Below are 27,567 nucleotides of genomic sequence, written 5' to 3'. Positions count from 1 at the left end.
ATTTCAATTAACTAGATTGTAGCTTTATGGACCTAGGTCTTCAAGAAACACATGTTCAAACATTCTCCCTCCTTAATGAGATCCTTGTTCCTGTTGAACTTCTATGACCTTATTGGAAATCAATGATTGCTTCTGATCCTCCAAATGTAATGTTGAAAAGACCTAGATGAAATCACTATACAAAATGCTTTGAGATTGCAGGATGTGGAGAGCGTGCTGTCATTAAAATGAATGATTCTGCTTGGAGGTAAACCGTATTTTCAGTCTGTGTGTATATTGCGCATGAGGGAATTTCTCTGTGCAGAATGATTTTCTCCAAATAATTCGCACGCTCACAGCGTTGCTGGTAGCAGGTATCACCTAGCTCCTAGGTGGCAGCTTGGCTAAAGCAAGCTTTCCTTTCCTAGCAACTGTTGCTAAGAGGGGCGTGGCTAGGGAGTCCAGCTAGGGCGCGTTAGGCCGCCCCCCCGCCACGACGTAGACTACACTTCCCATCATGCTCGAGGGTGGTCTCCGTAGTGACGCACTGGGTGTCCGAGCAGTGGGGAGGAGAGGCGGGGGCGGTGGCGGCGGCAGTGAGGAGGGGCCGTGCTCTCCCCGTGTCCCCGACTTGCGCTCGCTTAGGCAGCTGCCGCCGCCGCCGCCATGTTGGCTTGAGAGGCGATGACAGGAGGCGGCTGCGGCGTTTGGGACTGAAAAGTGAAGGAGAAGGAGAGACAAAGCTCCGAGAGGAAACCGTTCCTGGGCTGAGGAGAGGGAGGACCCGGCCTCTTCCGGGGACCAGCCGAAGTCCGCGTCGGAGGGGAGGGGAAGGTGGCGGCGGGGGGGAGGCGGAGGCAAGAGAGGAGCGCCGAGAAACCGGAGATGATGCGCCCCGAGACCCGACGCTGCCCGGAGGCACCCGCGGCCTGAGCCCCAAGGGGCCGTGGGGTCTCCCACCCGGCCCGAACGCCCCGCGCCCCGCGCTCGCCGCCCCGGGCTTTCGCTTCGGCTCCCAAGTAGTTAAATGCCCTTGAGCGCGGGTTTCCGCGGCCCGGCTCCCAGCCCCGGCAGCGCGAGTTAAGCTGTTTCCCCGCGCCGTCCGCCGGCTCCAGCGCGGCCGCCACTCACTGCTCACGCGTCCATGTGTAGCCACATAGTTATCTATGTACATCCACGCTGGGGCATTTTCCTCCTGCTTAATGAGGACTTGACTCGGGAGCAAGTGTGAATCACTGCCGGGCTGGGAAAGGAGGAAGGCGGATTTAACCCCCTCCCACCCCGCTCCATGTCCGTGTGTCACTCGGCTGGGTCTACCTGGTGCGGCCGGTCCTGGGGCTGCTGCTGCCGCTGACGACGACTGGGGCTGCTGCTGCGGCTGCTGCTACCGTCCCGGGAGTTCTCTCCGGCTTCGGCCACACAGCTCCTGGGGATTGTTCTCTTCGCTCGGAACCTCGGGCAGGCCGGCACTTTGGCTCCGAAATAACTTATATTTTGGAAGGCACATCACGAACCAATCAAGATCGTTAAGGTTGATTGCTTTACCTTGAAGAGTTCTCCTTTTGTTTGTTGTTGTTGTTTTTTTGTTTGTTTTTGTTTTTGCCTCCGGTAAACATCTGGGTGTATATCAAACGGCAAGATGTCCAGTAATGTCCCGGCAGATATGGTAAGTGAAGGATAAGTTACGACTTTCTTTGATTTAATTGTGGTTTCCAATCTTATTTAATCAGAAAGTATGCAGGCGTGGGGTGAGGGTTTGCAGGGGACTGACTGTTGAAAAGCCACGGTGCTGGGAGATTTGGAGAAGTTGGAGGAGGTTCTTGTTCCCCCCTCTTAGGAAGTACCGCTTTTAATATGGCTTTTTCATTTGTTTGTGTTTTCTAAATCATCAAAGACAATGGAGAAGTAAGGGGAAATGTGGCAGTGTAGGTCGAAGTGGAGAAAATATCTCCCTCTTTGCCAGAAATCTTTGAACATTTGTAAAGCTTTTGAAAACGTCAGTGACAGGAGGCAGAGCTGAGGACGGGTGTCCCTACTACATACAGAGGTAGGCAGGGAAACCGGGATCTTGTTCTTTGACACTGACCAGATCATTAATGCAGTAGAGACAAACTTGATATTTTCAAGAAAACCGACGTGTATGTCTTCAAGAAAAAGTCTGCTAGAATTTGCTGTGAGCTTTTTGAAATGTCTGGGTGAACAACTATGGCAACAGAAATATTGAGATGTTTTGGAATTTTCAGAAATCTAGACTGACCGTCTATTGGTACTTAGGAATTTCTAGGACTTTAGTACCAGATATTTAGTAGTGTTACATCATTGGACTTTTAAAAGCTAATAAAACACAGTATTGAGCCTTGATCTTTGAATGTTGAGAACTTGAAACAAAAAGTACTTTTGTTTATTGATGCTTTTCTTTCTGTTTCTAAAGGTTAATGTTTGTTAATGTTTTGAGTCTGTTGGCTAACAGAACCCTGTAGGCTTACAGTGAGAGGAGGTGGTGGATTTGTGAGTTGAAATTACACTTTGCAGTCCTAGGGACAAACATAATGCAATTAACAAGAAGATCTCTAAAGAACTGAAGTTAACATTAGCATTTGAGTGTCCGTGTATTCCAGTGAAAAAACAAAATTGAACTTGGCTAATTAAATTTTTAAATGTCAGATAATTTCTGTAGGAGCGAACCTCATTTACAGACTTAAAAACAAACCTAACTGGCTGTAAATGGCATATTTTGACCTTGGTTTAAAGCCATTTTGCTTATGTTTGATTTGCTATGTGATGTACTATTTTAATGTATCGGAACCACAGTGTTCTGTTGTGTGGCCGCACAGCAACTTACACTCTCCTTCCTGAGTCTTAAAACTCGTGAATTGTCCCTTTAGTTTTTCCCTTCCCTCCTGGCGTGCACATGGGAGAATAGTCTCCTGCCCGACTAAGGATAACCTGGACATGGTTTCCTCTACCCCACTCTTGAAGTTGCCTGGAAGGGTGTGTGGGCTGAGTTGGAAAATGTTATTTCCCCTGTCTGATGAGTATTTTGGGGGCTAATCGCTTCCAGCACAGATTTGTTCCCTAAAGTCTCCGTTTTATATTGTCCGTGGTGTAAGATATGTTCACTCTATTCTGTCATAGAAATTGTAATGAAATAGATTTGTGTCTTTAAAACAGTGCCACCACTTCTTTAGGCCCAGTGATAAAGAAAAGCTGGAATGTGCGTAGCATCAGTTACAAATTGAAATGATTTGGGGAATACCATTTCCAAGTCAGAAGAAGGTTCGGAAGCTAATGTTCGGATCAGGGGAATGGGAAGTAGTGGCAAGGTTATATTAATAGGTACAATTATAAAATATAACTATTTCTGTGTTAGACTGTATTTTAAGGCCTTGATTCGGTGGTGCTTTGAGATCCCTTGATTAAAGGTGATATGCAAGGGCAAAGCAGTATTATGTAATAAACATATAATGCCCTGATGATGCTGTTTCAGAGTATGTCTAATCTGCAGCTCAGATTAGATTGTTCTGAGTTTTTTTTATTTTTTATGTCTCATTTTCAAACTGCTCAACTTGTTGGAAGTCTTGAGGTTTTTTTCCTATGTCACAGCCTCTTAAACCTTCATTTGCTCTTATATCGCATTTTTGCTTAAAAAGTACCTTGATTTGATAAGTGCCTGCAATTCTCAACTTTTTGAAATACAACATGATAAATATGGTTAAAAGTTGTTGATTAGATGCTTTTTGTTTTGTTAAAGTCTTCGTATCAATAATTGACAGTTTGCGTTTACATTTATGACTTAAAGTAAACCATTTCACCACTCTGAATCTTGAACAACCTTAGCCTCCCTACCCCCACCTCCTTCCACAAGCTGACATTTCTTCTGCAACATAACTCCTAACTGATAAGGATATGTACTCTTGGAAGTATGAATGCATACATTTTTGCAATGTGCAGTAAAATGTTCAAGTTTCTAATGGTGACAGCAAGTCTGTGCTATGTAGAAACAAATGTTAGGCTCTTTTACATGTTAATGGTGCTTGTCCTTGTATAGGAAAATCCTAGTTGGGAGATGAGGTGGGGCAGTGAAATTATAACCTCTGTCATTTTTTCATTAGAGATAATTCATTGTTGAGCTACAGTAACTGCTAAATCAATTGATGTTTTTGGTAAAGTCTTCATGTGGCAATGATTGTGACTGACTTTAAAACCGATTTTCTGGCATCTTTTTTTGTTTTGTAAATACAACTCCCATCTCAAATTTGTTTCTAAACATTCAGTAAATTTTTGTGTTTACCATAAGGAGTCTCTTTTTTTTTAATAATCTGAAGTTAGCAAGTTGATCTTTTTGGAGGGGAGTGGCACCCCTAGTGAATGGATTGCTGTACTCTTTAAAAAAATTTACAGTTGGTACTTTAGCAATTAACATTCTGTAAATATGTCCTATATATAAGTGTATTTACATAAAATATTGGTTTTTCTTTTGCTAAAAGTGATTGAGTTTGAACTAAAAGATACACTAGCATTCCAGTATAATAACTTACTTGTGGGAAAAAAAAAACCCTAAAAATATCTGAAGAGAATATCATTGTAGTACATTGTATTTAAATGATTCATTCCTTTATTTATTTTTTTTCCAGCCCAAATCATAATTCATGACGGGGCAGTATTCATTGTTAATAATTGTAGGATGAATTATGCTAATGACTGTAGGTTTTCTGAAAGAAAATGTTTACTCTTTCTGTTAATGGTAAGGCCCAAGTCTGCATAGATAAGGTGGTGATTTTGTTTTCTGGACTGGGAAAATTATCAAGAAATAAATTATTTATAGGAGTATTATAGAAAACATCTGAGCTACTATTTAGAGTTTTGGACTAAAATTATATTTTATGATATTTATAAAATTGAAAGCCCTATGTGAAAAAGAAATTGACACTGTGAGAATATTAGCAAAGCAATTTTGGTATTTGAAACATTTGAATTCATACAACAAAGAAAAGCCCTGTATCTTTTTAAGCTATTAATGTAGAAATTGTAATAGATACAACAATTTTTAGTCTGGGGTTAAGTAAGATAATGATAATTTGAGTTTTTTCATTGGTTAATGATTTTTTTTTTTTTTTTGTAATGTTACATCTCTTTTATTTGTGGAGAAATATGGGAGCCCTCTGGTGGACAGGAAATTACTAAAATGAATTTCCTTTCAGATTGAACTTTTATCACTTTTCCAAGTTAAAGTAAAATGACAGATGTAGAGTATGCCAGGGGACGATGTCATGCTAGAAAAAGGTCCAGAGAAAAGAAAATTTTTTTTTTTTTTTTTTTTTTTAGATTTTATTTATTTATTTGACAGACAGAGACCACAAGTAGGCAGAGAGGCAGGCAGAGAGAGAGAGAGAGGAGGAAGCAGGCTGTCCGCAGAGCAGAGAGCCCGATGCGGGGCTCGATCCCAGAACCCTGGGATCATGACCTGAGCCGAAGGCAGAGGCTTTAACCCACTGAGCCACCCAGGCGCCCCGAGAAAAGAAAATTTTTAACTTTGAAGAAGGAATATATTAAGATTTAGTGCCCCAGATATTCTCTTTACTTATAGCTTCTTTTAATTTTTCTTTCTCTTGCTGGAGCTCTTATTTCAAATATAAGTGGGGAAGTTTTATGAAGCTAAAGGGTAGATAAGTATGTTTACCTATGTAAATATGTGACGATGAACAGTGTAATAAATAACATATCTCAAATGGCATGTTCTTCTAAATTGTCTTACTTGAATATGTCTTACATTTGATGTTCTGAATTAAGACATTTTTCATTAAGAAAACAGAAGACAATTTACCTCAGCTTTGAATGCCTTTTGCTTTCTGGCTCTAAATCCTATTCCAGCTCATGTCCCTCTCCTGTGAAGATTGCTTTTAGTTCATTTCTAGCCCTCAAGGGTGAACCATTTTGTGTCAGTGTGTTTGAGATTCTTCTTATACAGTGTCAAATTTATATGGATATCTGTCTTATATTACATCTCCCATGATTTTTTTTTAAAACAGACATTTAAAAGCCAGTAGTGATTTTCTTTTTAACTCATGGAGCATTCTCTTTATGGTAAAAAAGTAAATATTGTTCCCTATTACTACTACTGATTATGGTGTTAAATATGAAGTGTATGATGCCTGCTTCTGTTACTACTTTGAATATGGAAAATGTATTTTTAACATTAAATCTTGAAATTCTTTTAAATTAGTGGTTGGTTACTGATGGCTCTAATTTTCTTAATATGGAACAGTAGATATATTGTAGGAAACTGAAGTATATGCTTCCTAAATATATTCTTTAAGAATTCCTCTCATTCTGGGGGAAAAGCTGAAAATGACTATAGAATTCTTGGTAATTGGAATCCCTGAGGAGTGTCATTCTGAAACAATAAATTTTCTGATTTCATGAAGGTTATTTTGGAAATACCCGAATCTAACAAGTTGGACTACTATCCTATTTACTTGAGCATGATGTACTGCACATAATTCAACTTATTTTTGATGACCTAGAGCCATCATTTGAGTAATATTGATTCAGTTCAATGTATGTTCTTCGTTGAGTACTTCTTTATGTAACATATGATTATTCTATAAGCTACAACTTCAAATCCTGAGCACCTAATATAGATTGTGAAGCTTTATGCCCCTTCACTGGGTCAGTAATTTACAAAGTGACATGAGGCAAGTCAATTGAGATGTGAGAATAAAAATATTACAAGTCCTAATTATTTATTTTATGCTCCAAAAAGTCAGAGGAATTAAGCTTTTGTATTAATATATGGATTGGCTTTGAGGCTTTTCTAGGTCCACATTCAGATGGTTACAACAAGTGTGGTTTGCTGAGGGAACTTGTGTGAGTTCTGTAATGTGGAGGCCAACAGCAGCACATGATTTTCTCCAAGTTTTTGTGGTTTTTCTGTTACAGTATATTATATAGTTACTTTAAAAAATGCTTTTTAAGGGGCGCCTGGGTGGCTCAGTGGGTTAAAGCCTCTGCCTTCAGCTCAGGTCATGATCCCAGAGTCCTGGGATCGAGCCCCACATCGGGCTCTCTGCTCAGCGGAGAGCCTACTTCCTCCTCTCTCTCTCTCTCTCTCTCTCTCTCTCTCTGCCTACTTGTGATCTCTCTCAAATAAATAAATAAAATCTTAAAAAAAAATGCTTTTTAAAAGAATCTATAATACTTTGAATTGAAATGGGGTGCAGAGGTTCACTGTTAGTATTTAAAAGAGTTGCTAAAAAAAAAGTAAAGCTCAAAGCTGTATTACACATTTTTATTTCACAAAAGAGGAATATTATGGACGCTGATATTTTCCATGATGACAAGAAGCTATCAATATTATGCTACCTAGCAGATATTGTTGAGAAAACAAATACTAAGTTGTCTCTATAAGGCAAAATTGACATTTTAATCAGTAAGTGAGAAAGTATCTGCTCTTCAGAAGAGACTAAGGTTATAGAGAACATTTTGAAAACATGTTTAGACATTTTCAGTCTGTTGAAAAATCTTACAGAGAATTTCAGTGGACTTTGGACCCATTTGTTAGAAACCTAGAAACACATTCTATCGAGCTTGCAAAAATATCTGACATCAGGAAAAATAAAATTTTCATAACACTGACATCTGGTAACTGACTTTTAGCAAAAACTTGTGCATATTTGGTGGTAGACTAGAAGAGTGATATAATTTAGTAAACCAGTAAGTGACATATTCTTCTGTAAAGATAGGTGCATCTTTGTGAACTAAGTTTTTCAGTTATGACTTAAACAGCAGTTTTTAAAATGTCAAAGTACGTTGAACTTCACAAATTAGGAAAGCAAGATTTAAAAAAAATAGACATAATGAATAATAGTGCTCTAACTTAAAATGTTAATAGCAGTAGCATTTTTAGTGATTTTAAGATCAAAACAAATTAGTATTTAACATAGTTAATAGTTAAAATAATATTAAAATCTTTTAATTTCTGTTTTAGTATTTGATTTACAAATGAATTTACAAATGAATATACATATATTGGAGGTATATGCTCAAGTATTTTATAGTTGGTATGTTCAATAAAAAAAATTTAAGAGCGCCTGGGTGGCTCAGTCAGTTAAGCGTCTGACTCTTGATTTCAGCTCAGGTCATGATCTCAGGGTCTTGAGATCAAACCCATGTCAAGCTCCCCACTCAGCCCAGTGTCTGCTTGAGATTCTGTCTTTCCCTCTCCCTCTGCGTACTACCCCCCTACATATGTACTTCTCTCTAAATTGTTTTATTGTTTTAAGAAATAATAAAACAAAATTTAGAAGCCATTGTATAAGATGACTTCAGATTTTTGAGCATTTTAAGTTCTTGTGTTTGATATTTAGGTTTAATGTTTCCTGCCTTGTTGAACAGTTGTGTTTTTCTGTGGTCAGTATACCTACCTATTCCTCTCTAGCTATTTACAGTTGCTAATTCTAATTTGCTGTGGGTGTGGAAAGCAGATTTTCAAAGTTCATTAAAGTATATTAAAAATATCAAATGGTGTCCAAGTAGGGTTTTCAGGAGTTGCCTATAGTAAAGTGCATAATCTTTGTTTCATGGACTTAAGCAGGTCTGTTTTGGCTGCTTAGAGTTCTTTTTACTTGAAGGGCTTATTTTCTGGCTCTTAACTGTGTTTTGCAGAAATGTAGATTTTTGATAGAACTATGTAGATGATTTAGAAAATAAAATTAACATGTACAGCTTTATTTTGAGCGCATAGGAGAGAGAAGGTAGTATTTGTTGTGCACTTGCTGCTATACCAGACAGCTGCTTGGCATTTTACACAATAACATTTTATTTAAAACTCACCATGACCCTGGATAAATACAGTTGGTATACAGCGAAAGAAGCTGCAAGTGCCTACCAGGAGGAGACCACCAGGAATGCAGCGGTAGTGAAACAAAGAAGGTTAATGACTTGCTGTAGCAAGGAAGAGTGCACGCCTGAGAAACCATGCCTAGCCTCAGTAACAGGAAATGCGAAAAGTTTGGGGTAGGGTTTGGGTTGTGCTGAATGATTCTAATGAGAAACCAGGTAAAGTAGAAACTAGCTCTGGATTGTGGACTGTGGGCCCTGAAGTGGAGGTGGGTTTAGTAATTGGATCTGTCAGTGGTCTTTGTTCAAGAGGCAGGAGAAATGAAGGGGACTAGGGCAGATCTAAGTCATTTTGGAACTCTAGTGTGGCGATGGGAGAAATTTTTGTTGCCTTTTGGTCATCTGTTGATCTTGTCTGTGTTTTAGAAACACCACAGTGTGATTATCAGCAGAGGTGAGTTTTACTTTCTCACAGTCTAGGTTTAGAGGGGATAAAGAGGTCAAAGAAGCTAGTAAAAAGGAGAGCTAGGATAGGAATTTGGGTCTGATGGCAGTAGTGATAAACATGCGAATGCGAAGTTCTTTCCCCCTACCATACCTGAGCTAAATCCCTGAGGCAGAATACCTTAGATTCCTTACCAACACCTTGCCCCAGGCATTCACCACTGGCTGGTCTGAGCTAGCCTGGTAGAGTAGAGATGACACCTGTTTTGTATACCTTTGCCAAATTCTGTGTAATCTCTGGGTTGGAATGATTTTAATGAGCATGGGTTGTCTTATTAATTGCTAGAATTAAGGGGATTTTTCTTTAAATTTGTTGGAACTCTGAGTCTTATGTATATACAATAAAATACAGTACAATAGGATTTTTTCTATAAAGGTACCACTTTGAATGTAGAAACTATTACTGCTTTATATATCTAACACAGATTTTTAATGGGTTCAGTGCTTTCAGAGTATTTTGTTTTTTGTTTTTATACTCAAGCTACTTATGTATGGTGCAGATTTTTTTTTTTTTTTTTGGTGCAGATTTTCTATTGACTGATTCAAACCCAGTAGCATTTTTTAATGGTCTAAATAAAGTATATATGTGTGCAATTTTCTATGACTAGATTTTGAGAAGAAAATGTTCTCTCTGCTGATGAAAATTGTCTAAGTTAGGCATTATATTTTTTGTTTATGAACTTAAATTAAGATGGCAGTTCATTGTGTCTAGACAAAATGTACTCATGATATATGTTCAGTTTTTTTCACTTTAATATGAAATTAGTGTTTTTGCCTTAGAAATATTCCTACTTCTATATGCTGCTTTTTTCATTTAGTTGTATATTCATGAACAGCTATCCATACAAATAAGTATAGAACCACATTATACTTTTGAACTAATTCTGATAGATGTACATACATTGTTTAGCTAATTCCATACCCATGGGCATTTAAAAGCTATTATAAGCAATGATATAATGCATATTTTATTTATTTATTTATAAAAGATTTTATATATTTATTTGACGGAGAGATCACAAGTAGGCAGAGAGGCAAGCAGAGAGAGAGTGGGAAGCAGACTCCCCACTGAGCAGGGAGCCCAATGTGGGGTTCGGTGATCCCAGGACCCTGAAACCATGACCCAAGCCAAAGGCAGAGGCTTAACACACTGAGCCACCCAGGCGTTCCGATGTAATGCATATTTTAAAACATAACTCTATGCCTTGCTTGATTCTTTTTTTTTTTTTTTTTTTTAAGATTTATTTATTTGAGAGTGGGGCGGGTGGGGGGAGAGAGAGCACCCGCTAGTGTGAGCATGTGTGCCCATTGGGGAGGGGCAGAAGAAGAGGGAGGGGATCCCAAACAGACTTCCGGCTGAGCATGGAGCCCACAGTTCCGCTGGATCTTGCAACTCTGAGATCATGACTGAGCAAAAACCATGGATCTGATGCTTAACCCACTGAACCACCCAGCCACCCCTGATTATTTTCTTAGGATAAAATTCTTAGGAATGTTGTTGCTCTGTGTTAGATATGTGTTAAAATTTGGGGAGGAGGAGAGTTACATCCTTGAACTTTTAAGTTTAAAACATCCTTGAACTTCTGGATAACCTTAAGTTGTTTTTTATGCATTATCCTATTAATACGTTACATTATGTTTTATTTACAGTATGTGCATTTTTGTTCATCAAAAAGATGGACTAGTAAAGATTTAGTTATCAAACATGATGTCTTCATAAAATGGGCTGGGAAATGTTTTTTGTTCTTTGTAATAAAAGATTGTGAAGATTAATTTTATTTCATTCATAAATGTTTGAAAGAATTCACTGGTGAAGCCGTCTGGATTTTTCTTGTGGGGATTGTTGAGTCTATTTCATATATATATATGACTATTCACAGTTTCTATTACTTGTGTGTCGGTTTTGACAAGTTTTGCTTTTCAAGAGATTTGTCCATTTTATCTAAATTTTCCAACTTGGTTTATGATTTTGCATGCTTTTTATTTATTTATTTTGATGTTCATAGTATCTAGTGATACCTGCTTTTTAAATCTGCTTATTGGTAATTTGTGCTTCCTCTTTATCTTGATCAGTTTTCAGAGAGCCAATTTTCAAATTTAAAATGTTCTTTATTTTCTAATTGGTTCTGCTTTTAGCTTTCCTTCTTTCTAGTTCTTTTTTTTTTTTTTTTAATTTGCTGTTCTTTTTCAAGTTTCTTGAGATGGATACTCAAATCATTATCTTTTTTTTAATTTATTTTTTATTTTTAAAAATTTTTTAAAAATATTTTATTTATTTGACAGAGAGAAATCACAACTAGGCAGAGAGGCAGGCAGAGAGAGAGAGGAAGCAGGCTCCCTGTGGAGCAGAGAGCCTGATGTGGGGCTTGATGCGGGGCTCGATCCCAGAACCCTGAGATCATGACCTGAGCCGAAGCAGAGGCTTTAACCCACTGAGCCACCCAGGCACCCCTCTATCTTCTTTTTTAAATGTATGTATTTAAGTCTATGAAATTTCCCTCTAAGCAACTTTTCCAGTAACTTTAGCTGGATCTCACAAGTTTGATATATCATATTTTATTTATCACTCAACTCAGAATATTTTATTTTATTTTTATTATTATTATTTTTTAAAGATTTTATTTATTTATTTGACAGACAGAGATCACAAGTAGGCAGAGAGGCAGGCAGAGAGAGAGGAGGATTGATCCCAGGACCCTGAGCCAAAGGCAGAGGCTTTAACCCACTGAGCCACCCAGGCACCCCAACTCAGAATATTTTAGAATTACCTTTGTGGTTTCTTTTTTGATCCATGGGTTATCCAGAAATATATTACATAATATCTAAACATTTGGAGGATTTTTTTCTAGCTATATTTTTTGTTGTTGATAATCCAGTTTAATACAACTGTGGTCTAGGATTATTCTGTGATTTTGTGTGCAATTAATTGACACTTGCTTTATGGTCAAGTTTTAGAATATTTGAGTGTTCTGTGCTCAGTGTCACTTAAGTCAATTATATTAATCGTGTTTAAATCCACTGTATTGCTACTTTTTTCTTTTTTTCACTCAGTTGAGAGAAGTGCATTAAAATCTCCAACTTTGTCCTCTTCGTTCTCTGAAAGTTTGCCTTATATATTTTGAGACTAAGTTATTGACTGCAAATAAATACACAATTATATCTTCCTGTTACTGTCATTCTCTAGTAATAATCTTTGTTTTAAAACTTCTTATTTTTTTGGATGTAGTGTACTTTGCTTTTGGCTTTTTCCCATCTTTTTACTTAAAACCTTTCTTTGTCCTTAGAGATGAAGATGAATCTCTTCAAGTATCATATAGTTGGGTTTTGTTTTTTATTAAACTTGATAATTTGTGTTGTTCTACATTTAATTGCCTTAATACATTTTGGGGGCTTAAGTTGAGCATTTTACAATTTGTTTTCTACTTGTACTGTCATTCGTTCTAACATCCTCCCTCATTTCTTGCTTTCTTTTGGATTAATCAAACTTTTTTTCCCCTCATATCCTGGCTCTTAGCTTGTTGTTATAAATTCTTTTATTATTTCCTTATGGGTAACCTTAAGTTTGCAACTTACATCTTTGGCTTGAGTTTGCCATCAGTTACTTCCTTTACCATTTCCAGGAAAATGCAAAGGCCTTAAATACTTGAATCTCATTTCTCTCTTCCATGCTTTGTTTTAGTTTAAACCTCCAAAGACATCATTATTGTCGCTGTTGAGATAATAGTAACACTAGTAGTAGTAGTAATAACAATGTTGTTATTAAAATAGCCATTACTCATTTCACTTTATCCTTACATTTACTGCTTCTGGAAGCCTTCATTTCTTCATGTTTTACTGTATTTACTTCTGGGTCATTTTCCTTTGATATAAGGAACTTTAGTATTACTTTGAGTGCAGGTCTTCTGGTGATAAATTCTCTGTCTTCATATGCTTTAAAAATGTATTTGTTTTACCTTCATTTTTAAGGCGTCTCTTCTTTCTGCACCTTCAAGTTATTTTGTGACTTCTGGCTCCCTCTGTTTCTGTTAAGTCAGTTTTTGGTTTTACTGTTGCTTCTTTGAGGTTACCATGTTTTCCTTTGGCTGTGTTTTAGATTTTATCTTTGTCTTTGGTTTTCAGCAATTTTACTATTGTATGCTTATGTATGACTTATTGTAATTATTTGTAGAGTTTGTAGAGCATCTTGAGTCTATGGCTTGTTATCTTTTGTTTCTTTGGGAATTTTCTTAGCTGGTATTCTTTAAATATTGTTTCTACCCAGTTCTCTCCTTTCCTTCTGAGACTATAGTTATATGTATGTTAGGTCATTTCATAGTTTCTACTCCCACCCTACTTTGTGTTAGTTGGATATTTTTTTACTTATTTCAAGTTCACTTACCATATCTTCTCTGTCCAATGTCCAGTTATACCCAATTATTGAGTTCTTGATTTCGGGTTTGTATTTTGTATTTTGTATTTCAGGCCCAAAATTTACAAAGGCTTAAGTTCTCACAACGTTTTCATCAGTTTTCTTGAGTGTATTAATCATTGTAATGTTCCTGTTTGATGACTCTGATACGTAGAGTACCTGTGAGCCTATTTCTCTTGCCTGGTTTTTGATCATTTGATTCTTTTTTGGAGGACACCTGGTAATGTTTTATTAACATTGTGATGAAAAGTTATAGAGGATCTGAATGATGTTATCTTTCTCCAGGCAGGCTTTAATATTCTCTGGCAGTTAGAAAACATAGGTCACTTTGATTCATCAGTGATTGATGTGACATGAGGCTGAATTCTGGGCCATCAGGAAATTCAAATAGCCTTGAAGTACATAGGCCTTCTGTGGTCTCACTTGAAAGTTTGGAGTAATTACCAAGATGCTTCTTTTTTGATAAGCCTTGGCAATTTTAGGTACAGTTGACCCTTGAACAACAAAGATTTGAGCTGCACAGGTCCACTTACACATATGTATTTTTTCTTCCTGTGATTTTCTTAGCAACATTTTCTTTTCTCTAGCTTACTTTATTTGTTTGAATACATATATAATACTGTTAACTTACAAATTATTGGTAAGTCTTCTAGTCAACAGTAGGCTATTAGTAAAGGTTTTGGGAAGTCAGAAGTTATATACAGATTTTTGACTGCTCAGAGATCAGCACCTGACCCCCATGTTGTGCAAGGGTCACCTATATTGCGAGGCTGATGAAAGTCCTGCTTAAGTTTTTAGTCTCTTTCAGTCTTTTTGCTGGGTTTTCCTGTGTTTCAGTCCATGTTGTTTATGATTCAGCACATTTCTGGGAAGCAAAAACTGAGCAGAATGTTGGGCTTGCTCTTTGAAATTCCGTTTTATCTGAGATCCTCAATTCCTGGCTACCTTGGAAGTACAGAATTCCAGTTTCTTTCTTTCCAGTCCACGGAGACGGATGCAAACTCCAGGATGCTGTTTTCTGCTTGGCCTTTATGCCCTGTACTGGTAGTTGGCAAATAACCCAAGGGGAAAAAGTAGAGATCTCAGCGTGTTTTCCTTCTCTCTGGGCTCTTGGTTCGTAATGTCCGGGTTCTCTTGATTGTCTTTCTATGCCTTCAAATAGCTGGGTTTGCTTATTTTGTATTTTACTGTTTTTTATAGTTTCCGTGGGCAATATGATTGATACTGCTGTTCCCTCATAGCTTGACTAATTGCTTTTTTTTTTTTTTTTTTCAATTTTGGCTATATACTCACCAGTTAGCTCTCTCTTTTATTTAGAATAAAAGTGGCAAAGAAGAGCTACAATTAATTAAATACTTAATGTATGTTACTTACTATGCCACCATCAGCTAAGCAGTTGCTTTAAGTCAGACATCTAAGAATCATCTTTGAATCCTCCCTTTCCCTTACCCTCAGATCTAGTCCATCACAAAATATATCTGGAATCCATCAACGCTCTTTGTCTCCATACCACTACTCTGGTGGAAGCATCATCTGTTTGTCCTGGACTACTGCATTAGTCTTAGAACTCATTCTTCCATTTCCATTCACATTCCCCAAATACATTTCCAAAAATAGCTTGAGTGATGTTTATAAGGCATAAATTGCATTATCTTTCCCCCTGAAAAACAGAAAACTTCAGCAGCTTTCCATTGAAGAATAAATTCCCATAAAGTCACAAAACCTTACCATGGTCCTTCAGAGTGATCATCTGGCTCCTTCCTGTCCCTGAGATCTCTCATTTGACTTATGAGGCTTCAGTAATACTGAGTTCCTCTCAGTTCTTCAAATAAGCTCCAAGCTCTTTTCCACAGTTAGGCTGAGTCTTTGTATATTTCAATCCCTGTGCTTGCAACACTTATTAGTATACTTCTGTGCCTTCTCTATATGGCTAATGCCTTCTTATTTTTTAATGTCTACAGATACTTCCTGACCATATCTAAAGTTGAAGTCCCTTGCTGTCTGGGTTTATGCCTCTGGACTCATTAGCATCCTCCATAGAACTTGTCACACTTTGTATTTATTTGTCTTTCCCATTAGGCCATAGATAGAGTCTGTGAGAGTAGATACGTTATCTTTCATTTGTCACTATAGCTATTATCTAGTATGGTGCCTTTTGTATAGTAATTTCTTTGTGAATAGTTATGTATTAAAGGAATACATAGGAATAATATAAGGAATACATATAAAGGAATACATGACTCTTATAGGCACTGTACAAAGCTTATTACTCGAGAGGTTTAATCCTCCAAGAAAACTCTCAGAACAAGCCCATTAGGTAGGTAGGTTCTAGTGTTAGTGGTATTTTATTCATAAGGAAAGTGGGATTTAAGATGTTTGGTAATTTTCCTGAAGCTACCAGCTAGGTGGGCTTTTTGTGTTCTTGGATTGTTTTTTAATTCTCTAACTTTTGGACCATTATTACCTTACTTATAGCATATCCTCTTTACTATGTCTTATTGCTAATTTCTGTGATTATACAGATATTCTGGTATTTTAACTTCAGCTTCTTGCCTTTACTTAACAAAGGATTTTTGCGGCTATCAAGTATGGTGAATGATTTTTCAAGCTATAAAATCTCTCATTATTTTATGACTGTAAATAGACTGTTACAATCAATTACATATATTTGAATATATTGTATATATTAAGCACATATTTAAAGAAAACATTTTGTCTTTTTTACTTAAAGGACTATTCAGTTATACAGATTTTTTTAATACTCAAAATAATAAAATTTCCGTGATAGCTATCATTTTATATCTATATTTATTAGTCTGATGTAATAATCCTGCCCTTTTTATTTCTTTGCATTATTCACTCAATCAGCAAGTATTTGTTGAGCAAATGGTATATGCCAGGCACTGTTTTAGGCTTTGGTGTACAGTGGTGAATGAAACAAAGTTCCTATCCTAATGGAGCTTACATTTAAGTAGTAGGGAGACGACATTAAACAAGTAAGTAAAAAGTGGAGTATAGTAGGTGTTGGTAAGTACTACAGAGAAAAATAAAGCAGGAAAGGGGGTTAGAGAATGCTAGGAGAGTATGCCTATCTTGGCCAGTTTTAAATATTGTGTTCAGGGAAGAGCTCACTAGGATAATGACATTTTTATATGGATCTGAAGGAGATGGAGAACAAGCCATTCAGTTATCTTAAGAAATCATATTCTGGGCTGTGGGAATACTGCCTCATGATTTCTTTGTTATTTTTTTGTTCGTCTCACTGTTTCTTCTGCCAGTTTTTACCTTAAATTTTTGTGTTTCTCACAAAACAAAAAGTGGTTTTTGTTTATTTTCCTTCTGTGTGAACTAAGTGATTATTACCTTCCTCACAATTTTTTTTTTTTTGCAACAAACATTTATTGGAGTCCTTTGTGCCAGATAGATTCTTTCAGTAGTGGGAGCTGATCAATTTTATCTAGTGTCTCCCAAGTCCGTTTCCTCTAAATTATCTTCCACCACCTTCAACCAAGTCTTCATTCAGACATTGGTCCCCTTTATCCACTGCTATCCACCTTTCACTCAGGTTTGTCTTTTGAAAATACAGATCTCGTCCTTGGACTATTCCTCTTAATAATGGCTGGCTGTCACTTATAGGCCAATCCTGGCCAGACTCCTTAGGTGGTAGCATTAAGGCTCTTAGAGGTTGCTTTCCATCCATCCTCATCTCTTGCTTTTACCCCTTTGTGTTGTGATGAACCCCCTGCTTGACACACATCTTTCTGTTAAGCTTTATGCTTCTCTCTCTGAACCTTGCATAGACTTCTCTTTCTTTACAGAATGCACTGCTTCTCCTTTTTGCACCATTTGTACCTGAGACTTGTTCCCAATTGCAGGGCTAATTCTTGGGTGATATCTTGAAACTTTGTCAGCTACTCAGTCACCCTAAGTATAGCACATGCTGGAGGCTCCAAACCAACTAACAGTTGAGGCAAAGCTGCCTTCTAGGAGAGACCAGGGAATTAGAGTAGTAGGATGGATTTTTTTCCGTCAAGCGTTGGCGGCAGTGTAAAGCACCAAGTCCAGAGAGGTGGGGCTTACATCCTGGTTAGGGCTTAGCATCTCTGGTTCTGAGCCCAGAGATTTCTAGGTAATGATGAGTCTTAGCATTTCTTAGAGTACCACCGTAACACCAGACAAACAAGGCCCAGTCTACAGAAGTGCTAGGTGAAAGCATTGGAATCCTAGTTAATTGGTCTGGAATTAATCTTATTACCTATACGCTAGTACTTATAAATATTTTTAGCTGCTTCTTCTGCTAGACGGATGATCTGCTTTTTGAGGGCCAAGAGGAGCCTTATCTTACTCATCTCTCTATACTCCTGTACCTAGCACAGTGCCTGTTATATAGAGAATACTCAGTGAATGTTGAATTAGCACTGCAGCTTTGTCCAGTAGAACTTTCTGCATTGATCAAAATTTTTGTGCTGTCCAGTAAGGTAGCTGCTGGCTGCATGTGGCTTTTGAGCACTTGCAAAATGGCTGGTGTGACTCATGAACTAAATTTTTAAATTTCATTTTAATTAACTTAAATGTAAATAGCTTTGTGTGGCTAATGGGTACTGTATTGGACAGTGCAGTTATATATGGTTTACATAATTAATTCTCTCAGTGGGTTAAAAAGATCACTGGGTTTTTTGGCTTATCTTCCAAATGGTCCCAAATTACTGAGTGTTTTGTTTTATTTTTTGTGATTTTTCTGTTCTCTTGGTGTCAGCATTAATTTTTTGCTGTTCTCGTTATGTATACTGTCACAGCCCCTCTTTTAGTTTTTTGGATTTTAGTCTAAGTGGCATAGAAAGACACGTAAGCAAGCTTATAGCATTCTCTTTAAAAAGAGCAAATAGTGTAGGAACCTAGGAGTTGTTTTTGACCTCTCTTTAACCCCAGTAAGAATGTGAAATTAGCCCTCAGGAAAGAAGAGAGGGCTGAAAATATAAATTAGTGTACACATTCAACTGAAGAAAAAATCCTATCAATATGACATTACATGAATTCATCAAGGGGGATGGGGGACAGCCCAAAAGTACAATGCCTCCACTTAGAGATAGGAGAATTTAAAAATGAGAACAGGAACAGTTAAGGGAAATTTTTTTCTAAGTTTCATTATTGTGAAAGCCATGCAAGGAAAAACTCAAAGAGGAATAGTGGTGGTCTACAGCAGATATTGCAAGGAGGTGAAGAATAAGGACTAATTGAAATCCATTTGGGGTAATGTGGAGAAGGCTAAATGGATCTTAACTCATTGTCAAGCATTTTACTGTGGTTAAAGCAGTGTTTTCCTTGTAATTCTTCCATATTGAAGTGCTAGGCATAGAAGGATTCATTATGATCACTCTTTTTGAAGTCAGTACTATTTTTTAGTTTCTGTGTCCACAGCTACCTTTTCTCAACCTTTTCTGTCAAAATGTTTTGCTTTGCTAGTGTAGAATCTGGATAGGCATTAATAGTACTTTTTGCTCTAAAATTGATTCTTTTTAATCCTGTACAGGTGAATTTCTCTATTACCTAATAGTAGGGCTGTTGTTTCAGCAGTGATCATTCAGTTCATGCTTTGATGCAGGGTTTACTAAGAGATAATGTTTTGTTTTGTTTTGTTTTAAATTTTCCATACCGAGAGAAAGACAGTTTTGCTAAAAATTGGGGCATCTTGCCTCTTAGGGGTGCTTTCACATTCCAGCTGGCATAGGAAGCAAGCAAATGGCTCTTTCATTTCCCAAAGTGTTGTCTACATTACTCCTTTGAGACTTAGGACAGGCAACCAAGGGGGAAAAATGAGGAAAATACTTTTCCTACATATCTTTATTCTAAAGTAGAGACGAATTCACTCTTAGGTTGTGCATAGTGCAGATGTAAGCGTATTGTATTTTTCTTTTCTTTTTTTTTTTTAATATTTTATTTATTTGACAGAGAGAAATCACAACTAGGCAGAGAAGCAGTCAGAGAGAGAGGAGGAAGCAGGCGCCCTGCGAAGCAGAGAGCCCCATGTGGGGCTCGATCCCAGGACGCTGGGATCATGACCTGAGCTGAAGGCAGAGGTTTTAACCCACTGAGCCACCCAGCCGCCCCTGTATTTTTATTTTCAAATTAGGCCAACACATGAGTCATTTTTGAAGTCTTTGTTTCTCAATTAGAACCACTACCTACAGAGCTGAAGTCTTCCTAGAATAGTTCAAGTAGCCATTCCTGTTGGACGCAAGGGAGAGCAGTCTGCCCTGAAATTGTAAAACCATTTTCTTGTTTCCCAGGTGACTTGACTAACTTATGTAAGTTACAGTTTCCTGGGAAATGCACTAGATATAATCACAAGTGCAAAAGAGATGTCTGAGAATGGGTACATCAGATAGCAAAGTGGCAAGAAGAGTAGTGTCCACCACTTCCATTCTATTTGAAAACAACACAGTATATTAATTTTAGCTAAAGAATAACTTTCCTAATTTGACCGCCCTTGTTTTGTTAGTCTTAGCATCTCTTTTTTTAAATAAACTATTTCGAAGGAAAGGTAATCATAATTATGCATTATCAAGTAGGTTAATGAGCTTGTCACTCAGTAGTAAATGAATATAACATCTTACGTAGTAAAATGAAATGGTATTTATCCTTTCTGTGATCTCTTTTTTAATAAGATTTATTTAATTATTTTAAAGAGAGAAGGTGCATGCATGCGTGCATAGGGGAGGAGTGGAGGTAGGGGGGAGAGAGCATCCCAAGCAGACTTCCTGCTGAGGGCACTGAGCACAACTCAGAGCCCAGTCTCGAGCTCTATCCCAGGGCCTTGAGATCCTGACTTGAGCGGAAATCAAGAGTCTGACACATAACTGACTGAGCCACCCAGGCACCCCCTTTCTGTGATCTCTTCATTTACCTGACCAGTGTTTTCTAAATGTCTTATCTTGCCATTTTTGGGCCATAATTATTTACTTTGTGTGTTTTCATTTACAAATCTGAATTTCATGGACGCCTGGGTGGCTCAGTGGGTTAAAGCCTCTGCCTTCAGTTCAGGTCATGATCCCAGGGTCCTGGGATCAAGCCCCGCATCGGGCTCTGTGCGCAGCAGGGAGCCTGCTTCCCTTCCTCTCACTCACTGCCTGCCTCTCTGTCTATTTGTAATCTCTGTCTGTCAAATAAATAAATAAAAAAATTAAAAAAATAAAATAAAAAGCAAATCTGAATTTCATTGTTTTATTCTAATTTTTTACCTAATTAGAAAGCTGGAGAATTATTGTAAAACTTGTAAAAAAGAAAATATTTTAAAGAAAATAATGCCATTTATAAACCATTACTTAGTACAAATGCTTAATGTTTTTGCTTTCTACCCTCTAGCCTTTTTAGGGCATGTGGTGTGTGTGTGTATGCAATTGATGATTCATTTTAGAGTGTTCTGATTTGGAGAGGTCTTAAAGATCAAATTTAACTATGTGTAGGCAGTTTACATTGACTCATTAAAAAACCTGTAAGTCTTTGAGTTTGTCCAAAGAATAAAGTAAGTTTCTTTTTAACACATCATATATGTACCATTACTTTCTTTTAAGATGCAGTCTTTCTGGGCATTCTGTACAGTCTAATATGAATGTGTCTGAAAACATTTTGCTAATTTTAATTCGTTAATTTCCATAACATCAAATCAAAGCAAAACTTCACCTAAACCAGAGGACTTTAGTAGAATCAGGAGGAGGAATTCGAGTTTATTTATAGTTGAGATTTGCAGAAATGCTTATTTAATGGCTTTCTGATCTCACCAAAGAACTCAACTTTCTTTCTTTTTTTTTTTTTTCTAAACCCCCTCCAGTTAGTACTTTGCTTTATCCTATTTCTAGTTTGGAAATACATATATGGTATATGATAAGATCTATATATATCTTTATAGTACACAAGTTTTTTTTAAACAATTTATACTTTGAATTTTGTTGTAATTTATTTACTCCCCTGTCCACTTGTCAAAAATAAAGTGAAAACAAATTTCCAAATGTATGTTTTATAAAATTTATACATTGTATTTACTTTTTAGAAATCACATTTGTGTAAAGATTATGACTTACTGAGTTTAGTTCCTGCCAGTTATGAGCTACTTTACTTGCCAGATATATTCAGCCAAGGCAGTGTATTCCAGTGGTGGTATTGTTAGTTAGATCAAAATCAGTAACAGCAGCACTGGTTCTCAGTAGTCCTGAGTGAGGGATTTCTACATCTTCTAACTGAAGTAATTTAACAAAGGGCTTTAAAAAGACCATTTGCAGTCACCTGGTGATTACTTAAAAAATACTTTTGGTTACATCTAAATTCCTAAAGAGCATGTTTGTTAATGATTCTGTTTGGGGAATTTATGTGCAATCAGGTAATTCAGATTATGTATTTCTTTATCATGTCAGTATAGTACCATTAACCAAAAGCAAGTTTAAAGAAAGTTAAAGTTTTTATGTGGCCTTGTACTAGAGAAATATTAAGGAAGTAAAATTGACATACCAACCTTACTATCTGTGGAATATATATTCAGTAAATAAGGGATACATTCAATGATTAAAGAATGAACAAGAAAGGTGGTAGAAAATTCAGTCAAAGAAGTTAGCACGTTTTTTTGGAAAGAACAGAATCTTTGAGTTCCAGGTGACATTTAAGATCTGCAAAGAAGTAATAGCACAATATTTATTTGAAAGGTTTTAAAGTTAGGTCTACCTAATAAACTTTTGCAGAATGGCTTTCTAAGCAATTTGATTAGTTACCGCAAAATTGTGATTACTGTGAAATGGCATAGTAGAGCTGTAAATAGGAAACATAAACTCAGTCCTGATATGTGTACAGCTTTGCTATGTCACGAGGAAAGTATTTTCTTCTTCTCTGTGATGAATTTAGTGAAATAAATCAGATATGTCATCTGCAAATAATAGGTTTAAAAAGCACACAAGCCTCAGATATATTGAAACATTGCTCAGATTTCAGTCTTTTGGAGCTTAAGTCATTAAGCCTTCTTGTCTGATTTATGTTATTTTCAATATGTAAAGACAGTTTAGATTAGCACGTATTGAGTGGCCAGATGGGCACTGTTCTAAGTGCATCACACATATTAATTCAATAACATTTCCCTAACAGTGCCATGAGCGGGGTATTGCTGTTATCCCCATTTTACAGGTAAGGAAACTGAAACATGGAGAAATTATGTAATTTACTGGCATCTGGAGGAGTCAGGATTCAGACCCAGTCCTTCTGTTTCTAGAGCCTATTATGTGACAATGTAACACCTCTGGGTTTCTGGGAAGTTGTGCTGTATTATTAAATACTACATATATTAGAAATGAAGCAGTTCATTTTATGTATGCATGTGGTAATATTACAGAGCAATATGGCAGCATTGATTCAGTGAATAATAGCAAAAAAGCTAAAAGGTTGACTTTAATATCTGTAGTATGCAGTTAAATTTACAAAGTTAAAGAGCTGACTTTATTATCTTTAGCATGCAGTTTATTGTTTCTAGCATGGTTGCAGCCTAACATGTTGATTTGAACAATGTCCATAGTTGATTTTTTTAGGTTGGAAGAACAAAAGTAACTTGGAAAAAACTCAAGAAAAAAACAAACAAACCCTTTAATATAATGTTTTAAAATGTCTAATACCACTTCAAATATAGGAACCATGATTGTACAATAAACTCCAGGACTGCAAGGAATCTGGGAGTAGCCTAAAATTCATTTTATGTTACTATAAAAAGTCTGAGGACCTCTCAGATGCTGCTGGTCTCTGGTACATCTTTGTTGCTGAGTCCCTACACTAACACAAGGATCTTTATTAAAGAAGCTACTTCCATGTGTTCAAAGTATTGTAAGTTAAGAGACATTGTTAGGCTTATCCAAACACCATAAATCATTCTATTAAGTTTATTCGTCAAATCTTTCATATTTCCAAAGTGGTTGATATTTCATCCTTGCAGTTGTCTATAGGAAAATCTGGGGGGAAGAGGGTAGGGGAAGGGGATCATTGTCCTTCCTTGTAATGGAAGTCTCTGGTCTTTTAATTAGCCTTTAACATTAATGAATGTTGCTCCTTCTTTTGAGGAGTTTGGATTCTTTCTAAATTGTTTCTCTCTAAATTGTTAATACATTTCTTTCCTAACTCCCTCTCCCCTTTTTTAAAATGATGTCTGTTCTGTTGGAACGAAGAGCACATTTTACTTTAGAAAACCGCTCTAAAACAAGGAATTACTTAATTTGCAGTACCCTAGTATTTTAATTTATTATTATAAGTAAGCAGTAGGTATCTGGGATTGGTTATAGAAAATGTAACTACTTTATTATATCAGGGCTTCTAATTCCATGAATAGGTGGCTTAATTTTTTCCAAATTCTTGGTCCTATTAAAACCATCTCCTTAGTTTATGGACTTGGCAGAAACTTGTGTTCACAGGTGGCTGTGTTTCTTTTGAACTCTATAACCATGTTTCTTTATTCCAGGACTTCTGGAATGGATACATATTGCAACAAAATAGTCTTGCTTGGCCTTTCCTCTTCAATCTTACACTGACTGCCCGTTTTCTGTCCCAAAGCTAAGTGATCAGCTGTACAGTTTGACCCAACTGTTTAAGATTATAACGTTGAGAAAAATGGAGAAAATAGCATGATGAAACCACCTGTATCCATGTCCCAACTTCAACAATTAGCAACTCATGGTCAATAATGTATTATCTGTAAACCTACTCTACTTGCTCCTCCTGGATTATTTGGAAACAAATACCAAAATTATGTGTGATTATATACACACACACACACACACACACACACACACACACACACACACACGTAGGATAGGATATGATATGAGGATAATATGATAAGAGGATAATGACTCTTTAGAAACTACCACAGGGGCGCCTGGGTGGCTCAGTGGTTTAAGCCGCTGCCTTCGGCTCAGGTCATGATCTCAGAGTCCTGGGATCGAGTCCCGCATCGGGCTCTCTGCTTGGCAGGGAGCCTGCTTCCCTCTCACTCTCTCTGCCTGCCTCTCTGCCTGCTTGTGATCTCTCTCTGTCAAATAAATAAATAAAATCTTTAAAAAAAAAATAAAATAAAAATCAAGGTTCTATTAAAAAAAAAAAAGAAACTACCACAATACTTATCACAGGTTTAGAATTAGCAGTAATTACCTAATATTATTAAATATTACAGATATAAAACATAAAGATAAATTTTTATGCTACCTTTTACCTGAAAATGCTGAAAAATTAACATTGCAAACCGTGTTTAGCATTAAAGTGGTTTTTGTCTTATGAACATTGAGAAATAGAAAATCCGTAGGAAAGTTCTTTTTTAATCCCACTTTAGATGATATTCTTAAGAGTTCTCAGTTTTTCTATCGTACATCAGAAAGAAGTAAAAGAAAAGTATTTTGACTTTACTGTCAGAATATATACATTGGCAGTAATGTCAAGCACATACAATCTTGTGATATACGTATTTTGTAAAGTAGGATTTTTTATTTTTTATTTTATTTATTTATTTTTTTTAAGTAACAAGCTTTTTGAAAAGCTAAAGAAATTGCCACAAGATTTAGAAATAGTTCTGGAACAGAGAAATTTCTTTCTGATGATTGATTGGCTTTAATTTGGGAAATCATTAGGTTGCTGTCTTCCTTTTTTATTGAGAGGAAAAGGAAGAAAATAAGTAGTATTTTTACCTCTGGTCAAGTGACCTAAATAGTTTGTTCTCTTTTTCCTTTGCTCTCTAATAGATTAGTATTTATTTAAATAATTGATGTTAAGTGTCCCTGAATTCCTGTGGTTTGAAGGCTTTCCAGATACTATTAACTTTCTCTTCCTGAGTGGAGGATGTGCATGATAGTATCTTTTTTACTTTTAGTCAGTCTAAAATTAGACTTCTTAATCATGAATTAAAAAGCTTGTGAATGTATGTGAACTAGAGGTAGAATATGACTGTATTCTTAATTCTTCGCTTTTTCTGCTTAACTTCCTTTTTTCACTCTTTGATGCAGTTAAGGGTTAATGGAGAGCTAAATATAAATGTTTATAAACAGCTCAAATTAGAAGTTACTTTTTGTGTAACTTTAAACTGAATAAAAGCAAGTGTTTAAAAAATTCCCTGAATCAAATTTAATTTGGAATTCTTGGCTTACAGAGAAAGCAGTTCTTTATGTCTGGTTGCCATTTACCAGGCTCCTGCTTTCCCATCTCTCAAAACCTTGACCCATTTCTGGACTGGAGTAGGAATTAGCCGCATGTACTTGTGAATTTAACAAAATTGGTCTTCTGTTGACCAGAGATTATTTTTTTCTCTGATTATTTTCCGCTTTTAGAGTTGTACCACAGATTGACATTTAAAAAATTAAAAACCTCTAGAAACCTTGTCCTAATACATTTGAACTATTTTGTTTATGGCCCCTTCTTGTGCCTCCCTTGGCTCTGTTCTCTTGTTCCCATCACTGCAACTAGCCTTTTCATCATAGCCCTATATCTCTACCCCCAAGGTGGGTAAGGGACTAAAACAGTGATTAAAATGTGAGAACAAGCCCAAAATGGCTTAACTCATATTTTTAAAAATTTAGGGTTTCTGCTGCCTCTACATGCCTGCCACACAGGAAGCAAAGTAAACAGGGACGCTGAAATTTAATTATTACAATTTATATTTTCTTTTTTTTTTTTTTTTAAAGATTTTATTTATTTATTTGACAGAGAGAGATCACAAGTAGGCAGAGAGGCAGGCAGAGAGAATGAGAGGGAAGCAGGCTCCCTTTAGAGCAGAGAGCCGGACGTGGGACTCGATCCCAGGACCCTGAGATGATGACCTGAGCCGAAGGCAGCGGCCCAAACCACTGAGCCACTCAGGCGCCCCTACAATTTATATTTTCATTCTAAGCATTTAGCATACTACGTTGGTTACTAGTAGTCTTTCCTTATTGACCTTCAAAATCTAAACTAGAAAACACTTTTGTCCCTTTATTCCAGAATGCATGCAGTATAGCAGACAGATTAAATTTATGTTTTCACCTTCTATTCATGATTTTAAAGATGGGAGTGGCTTAGCATTTGGCACTGTAGCTTGGAATCAAGCAGTCCTCAGCACAGAATGTCCACAGGATAGCAGCATTACCACAGGCTTTATCTTGCTCTTGAGGATGTTGCATGCCCTCTAGGTAACTTGTGTTCCATATCTTGAATCAAGAAATGAAGCAACATAGGATAGATAATCCTTAATTTGCGTAGTGTTCATCTATATAGCAATCCCCGCTACCTACAGCTTAGTCAGGACCAACAGAAGAGCAGCAGAGGTCTCAAACAGCAAAAAAATCACACCATTTCTTGTAACCAAATTGATGAAGTTTATTACTAGAAGATTTCAGAGTTCAGCGTTGATGGCACTGTTCTAGACCCTTTTAAGTCTGTGTTGGTACTGTCATTTTAGAAACAGCTTAAAACTGATTATCTCAGTTTTAAGATTAAGATTTTCATTATCTTGATTATCATCAAGAGATCCACTCTCTAGGTAAGACAGAAATGCTGCCCAACGGGCATCTTCTCTGAAAAAACTCCTTACTATTATTAATTGGTTCCAAAAGTAAATTCCCTAAATTCTATGATTATAGTTCCTAATCTAGTCAGTTTCTTCTGTACCACATTGCTTTAGCCAAGAGGAAGAAGGGACCTTATGCAAAATAACATAGTAACAGTAACATTAATATTATTAACTAATACCAAAAAATTGTAGTATATTTACAGAGTACTTTACAATTTACAAAATGCTTTCATTTATATTCTTTTTATTTTTTTTTAAGATTTTATTTATTTATTTGACAGAGAGA

At 36.6% G+C, this 27,567-nt stretch overlaps 1 protein-coding gene across 1 annotated transcript in view; it reads left to right on the top strand.

Annotated features, from left to right (window-relative positions):
- Positions 1-1,500: 1,500 nt before the first annotated feature.
- Positions 1,501-27,567, top strand: part of UBL3 (ubiquitin like 3) — a 67,609-nt gene continuing 41,542 nt past the window's right edge. The window contains exon 1 of the mRNA XM_045978196.1: positions 1,501-1,645. Coding sequence (XP_045834152.1) covers positions 1,619-1,645 — 27 coding nt within the window. The 5' untranslated portion in view covers positions 1,501-1,618. The remainder of the gene's footprint in view (positions 1,646-27,567) is intronic.

Source organism: Meles meles, chromosome 14 (assembly GCF_922984935.1).
Source record: "Meles meles chromosome 14, mMelMel3.1 paternal haplotype, whole genome shotgun sequence".
NCBI classification, from domain to species: Eukaryota; Metazoa; Chordata; class Mammalia; order Carnivora; family Mustelidae; genus Meles; species Meles meles.
This window is presented reverse-complemented; position numbering and strand designations above follow the sequence as displayed.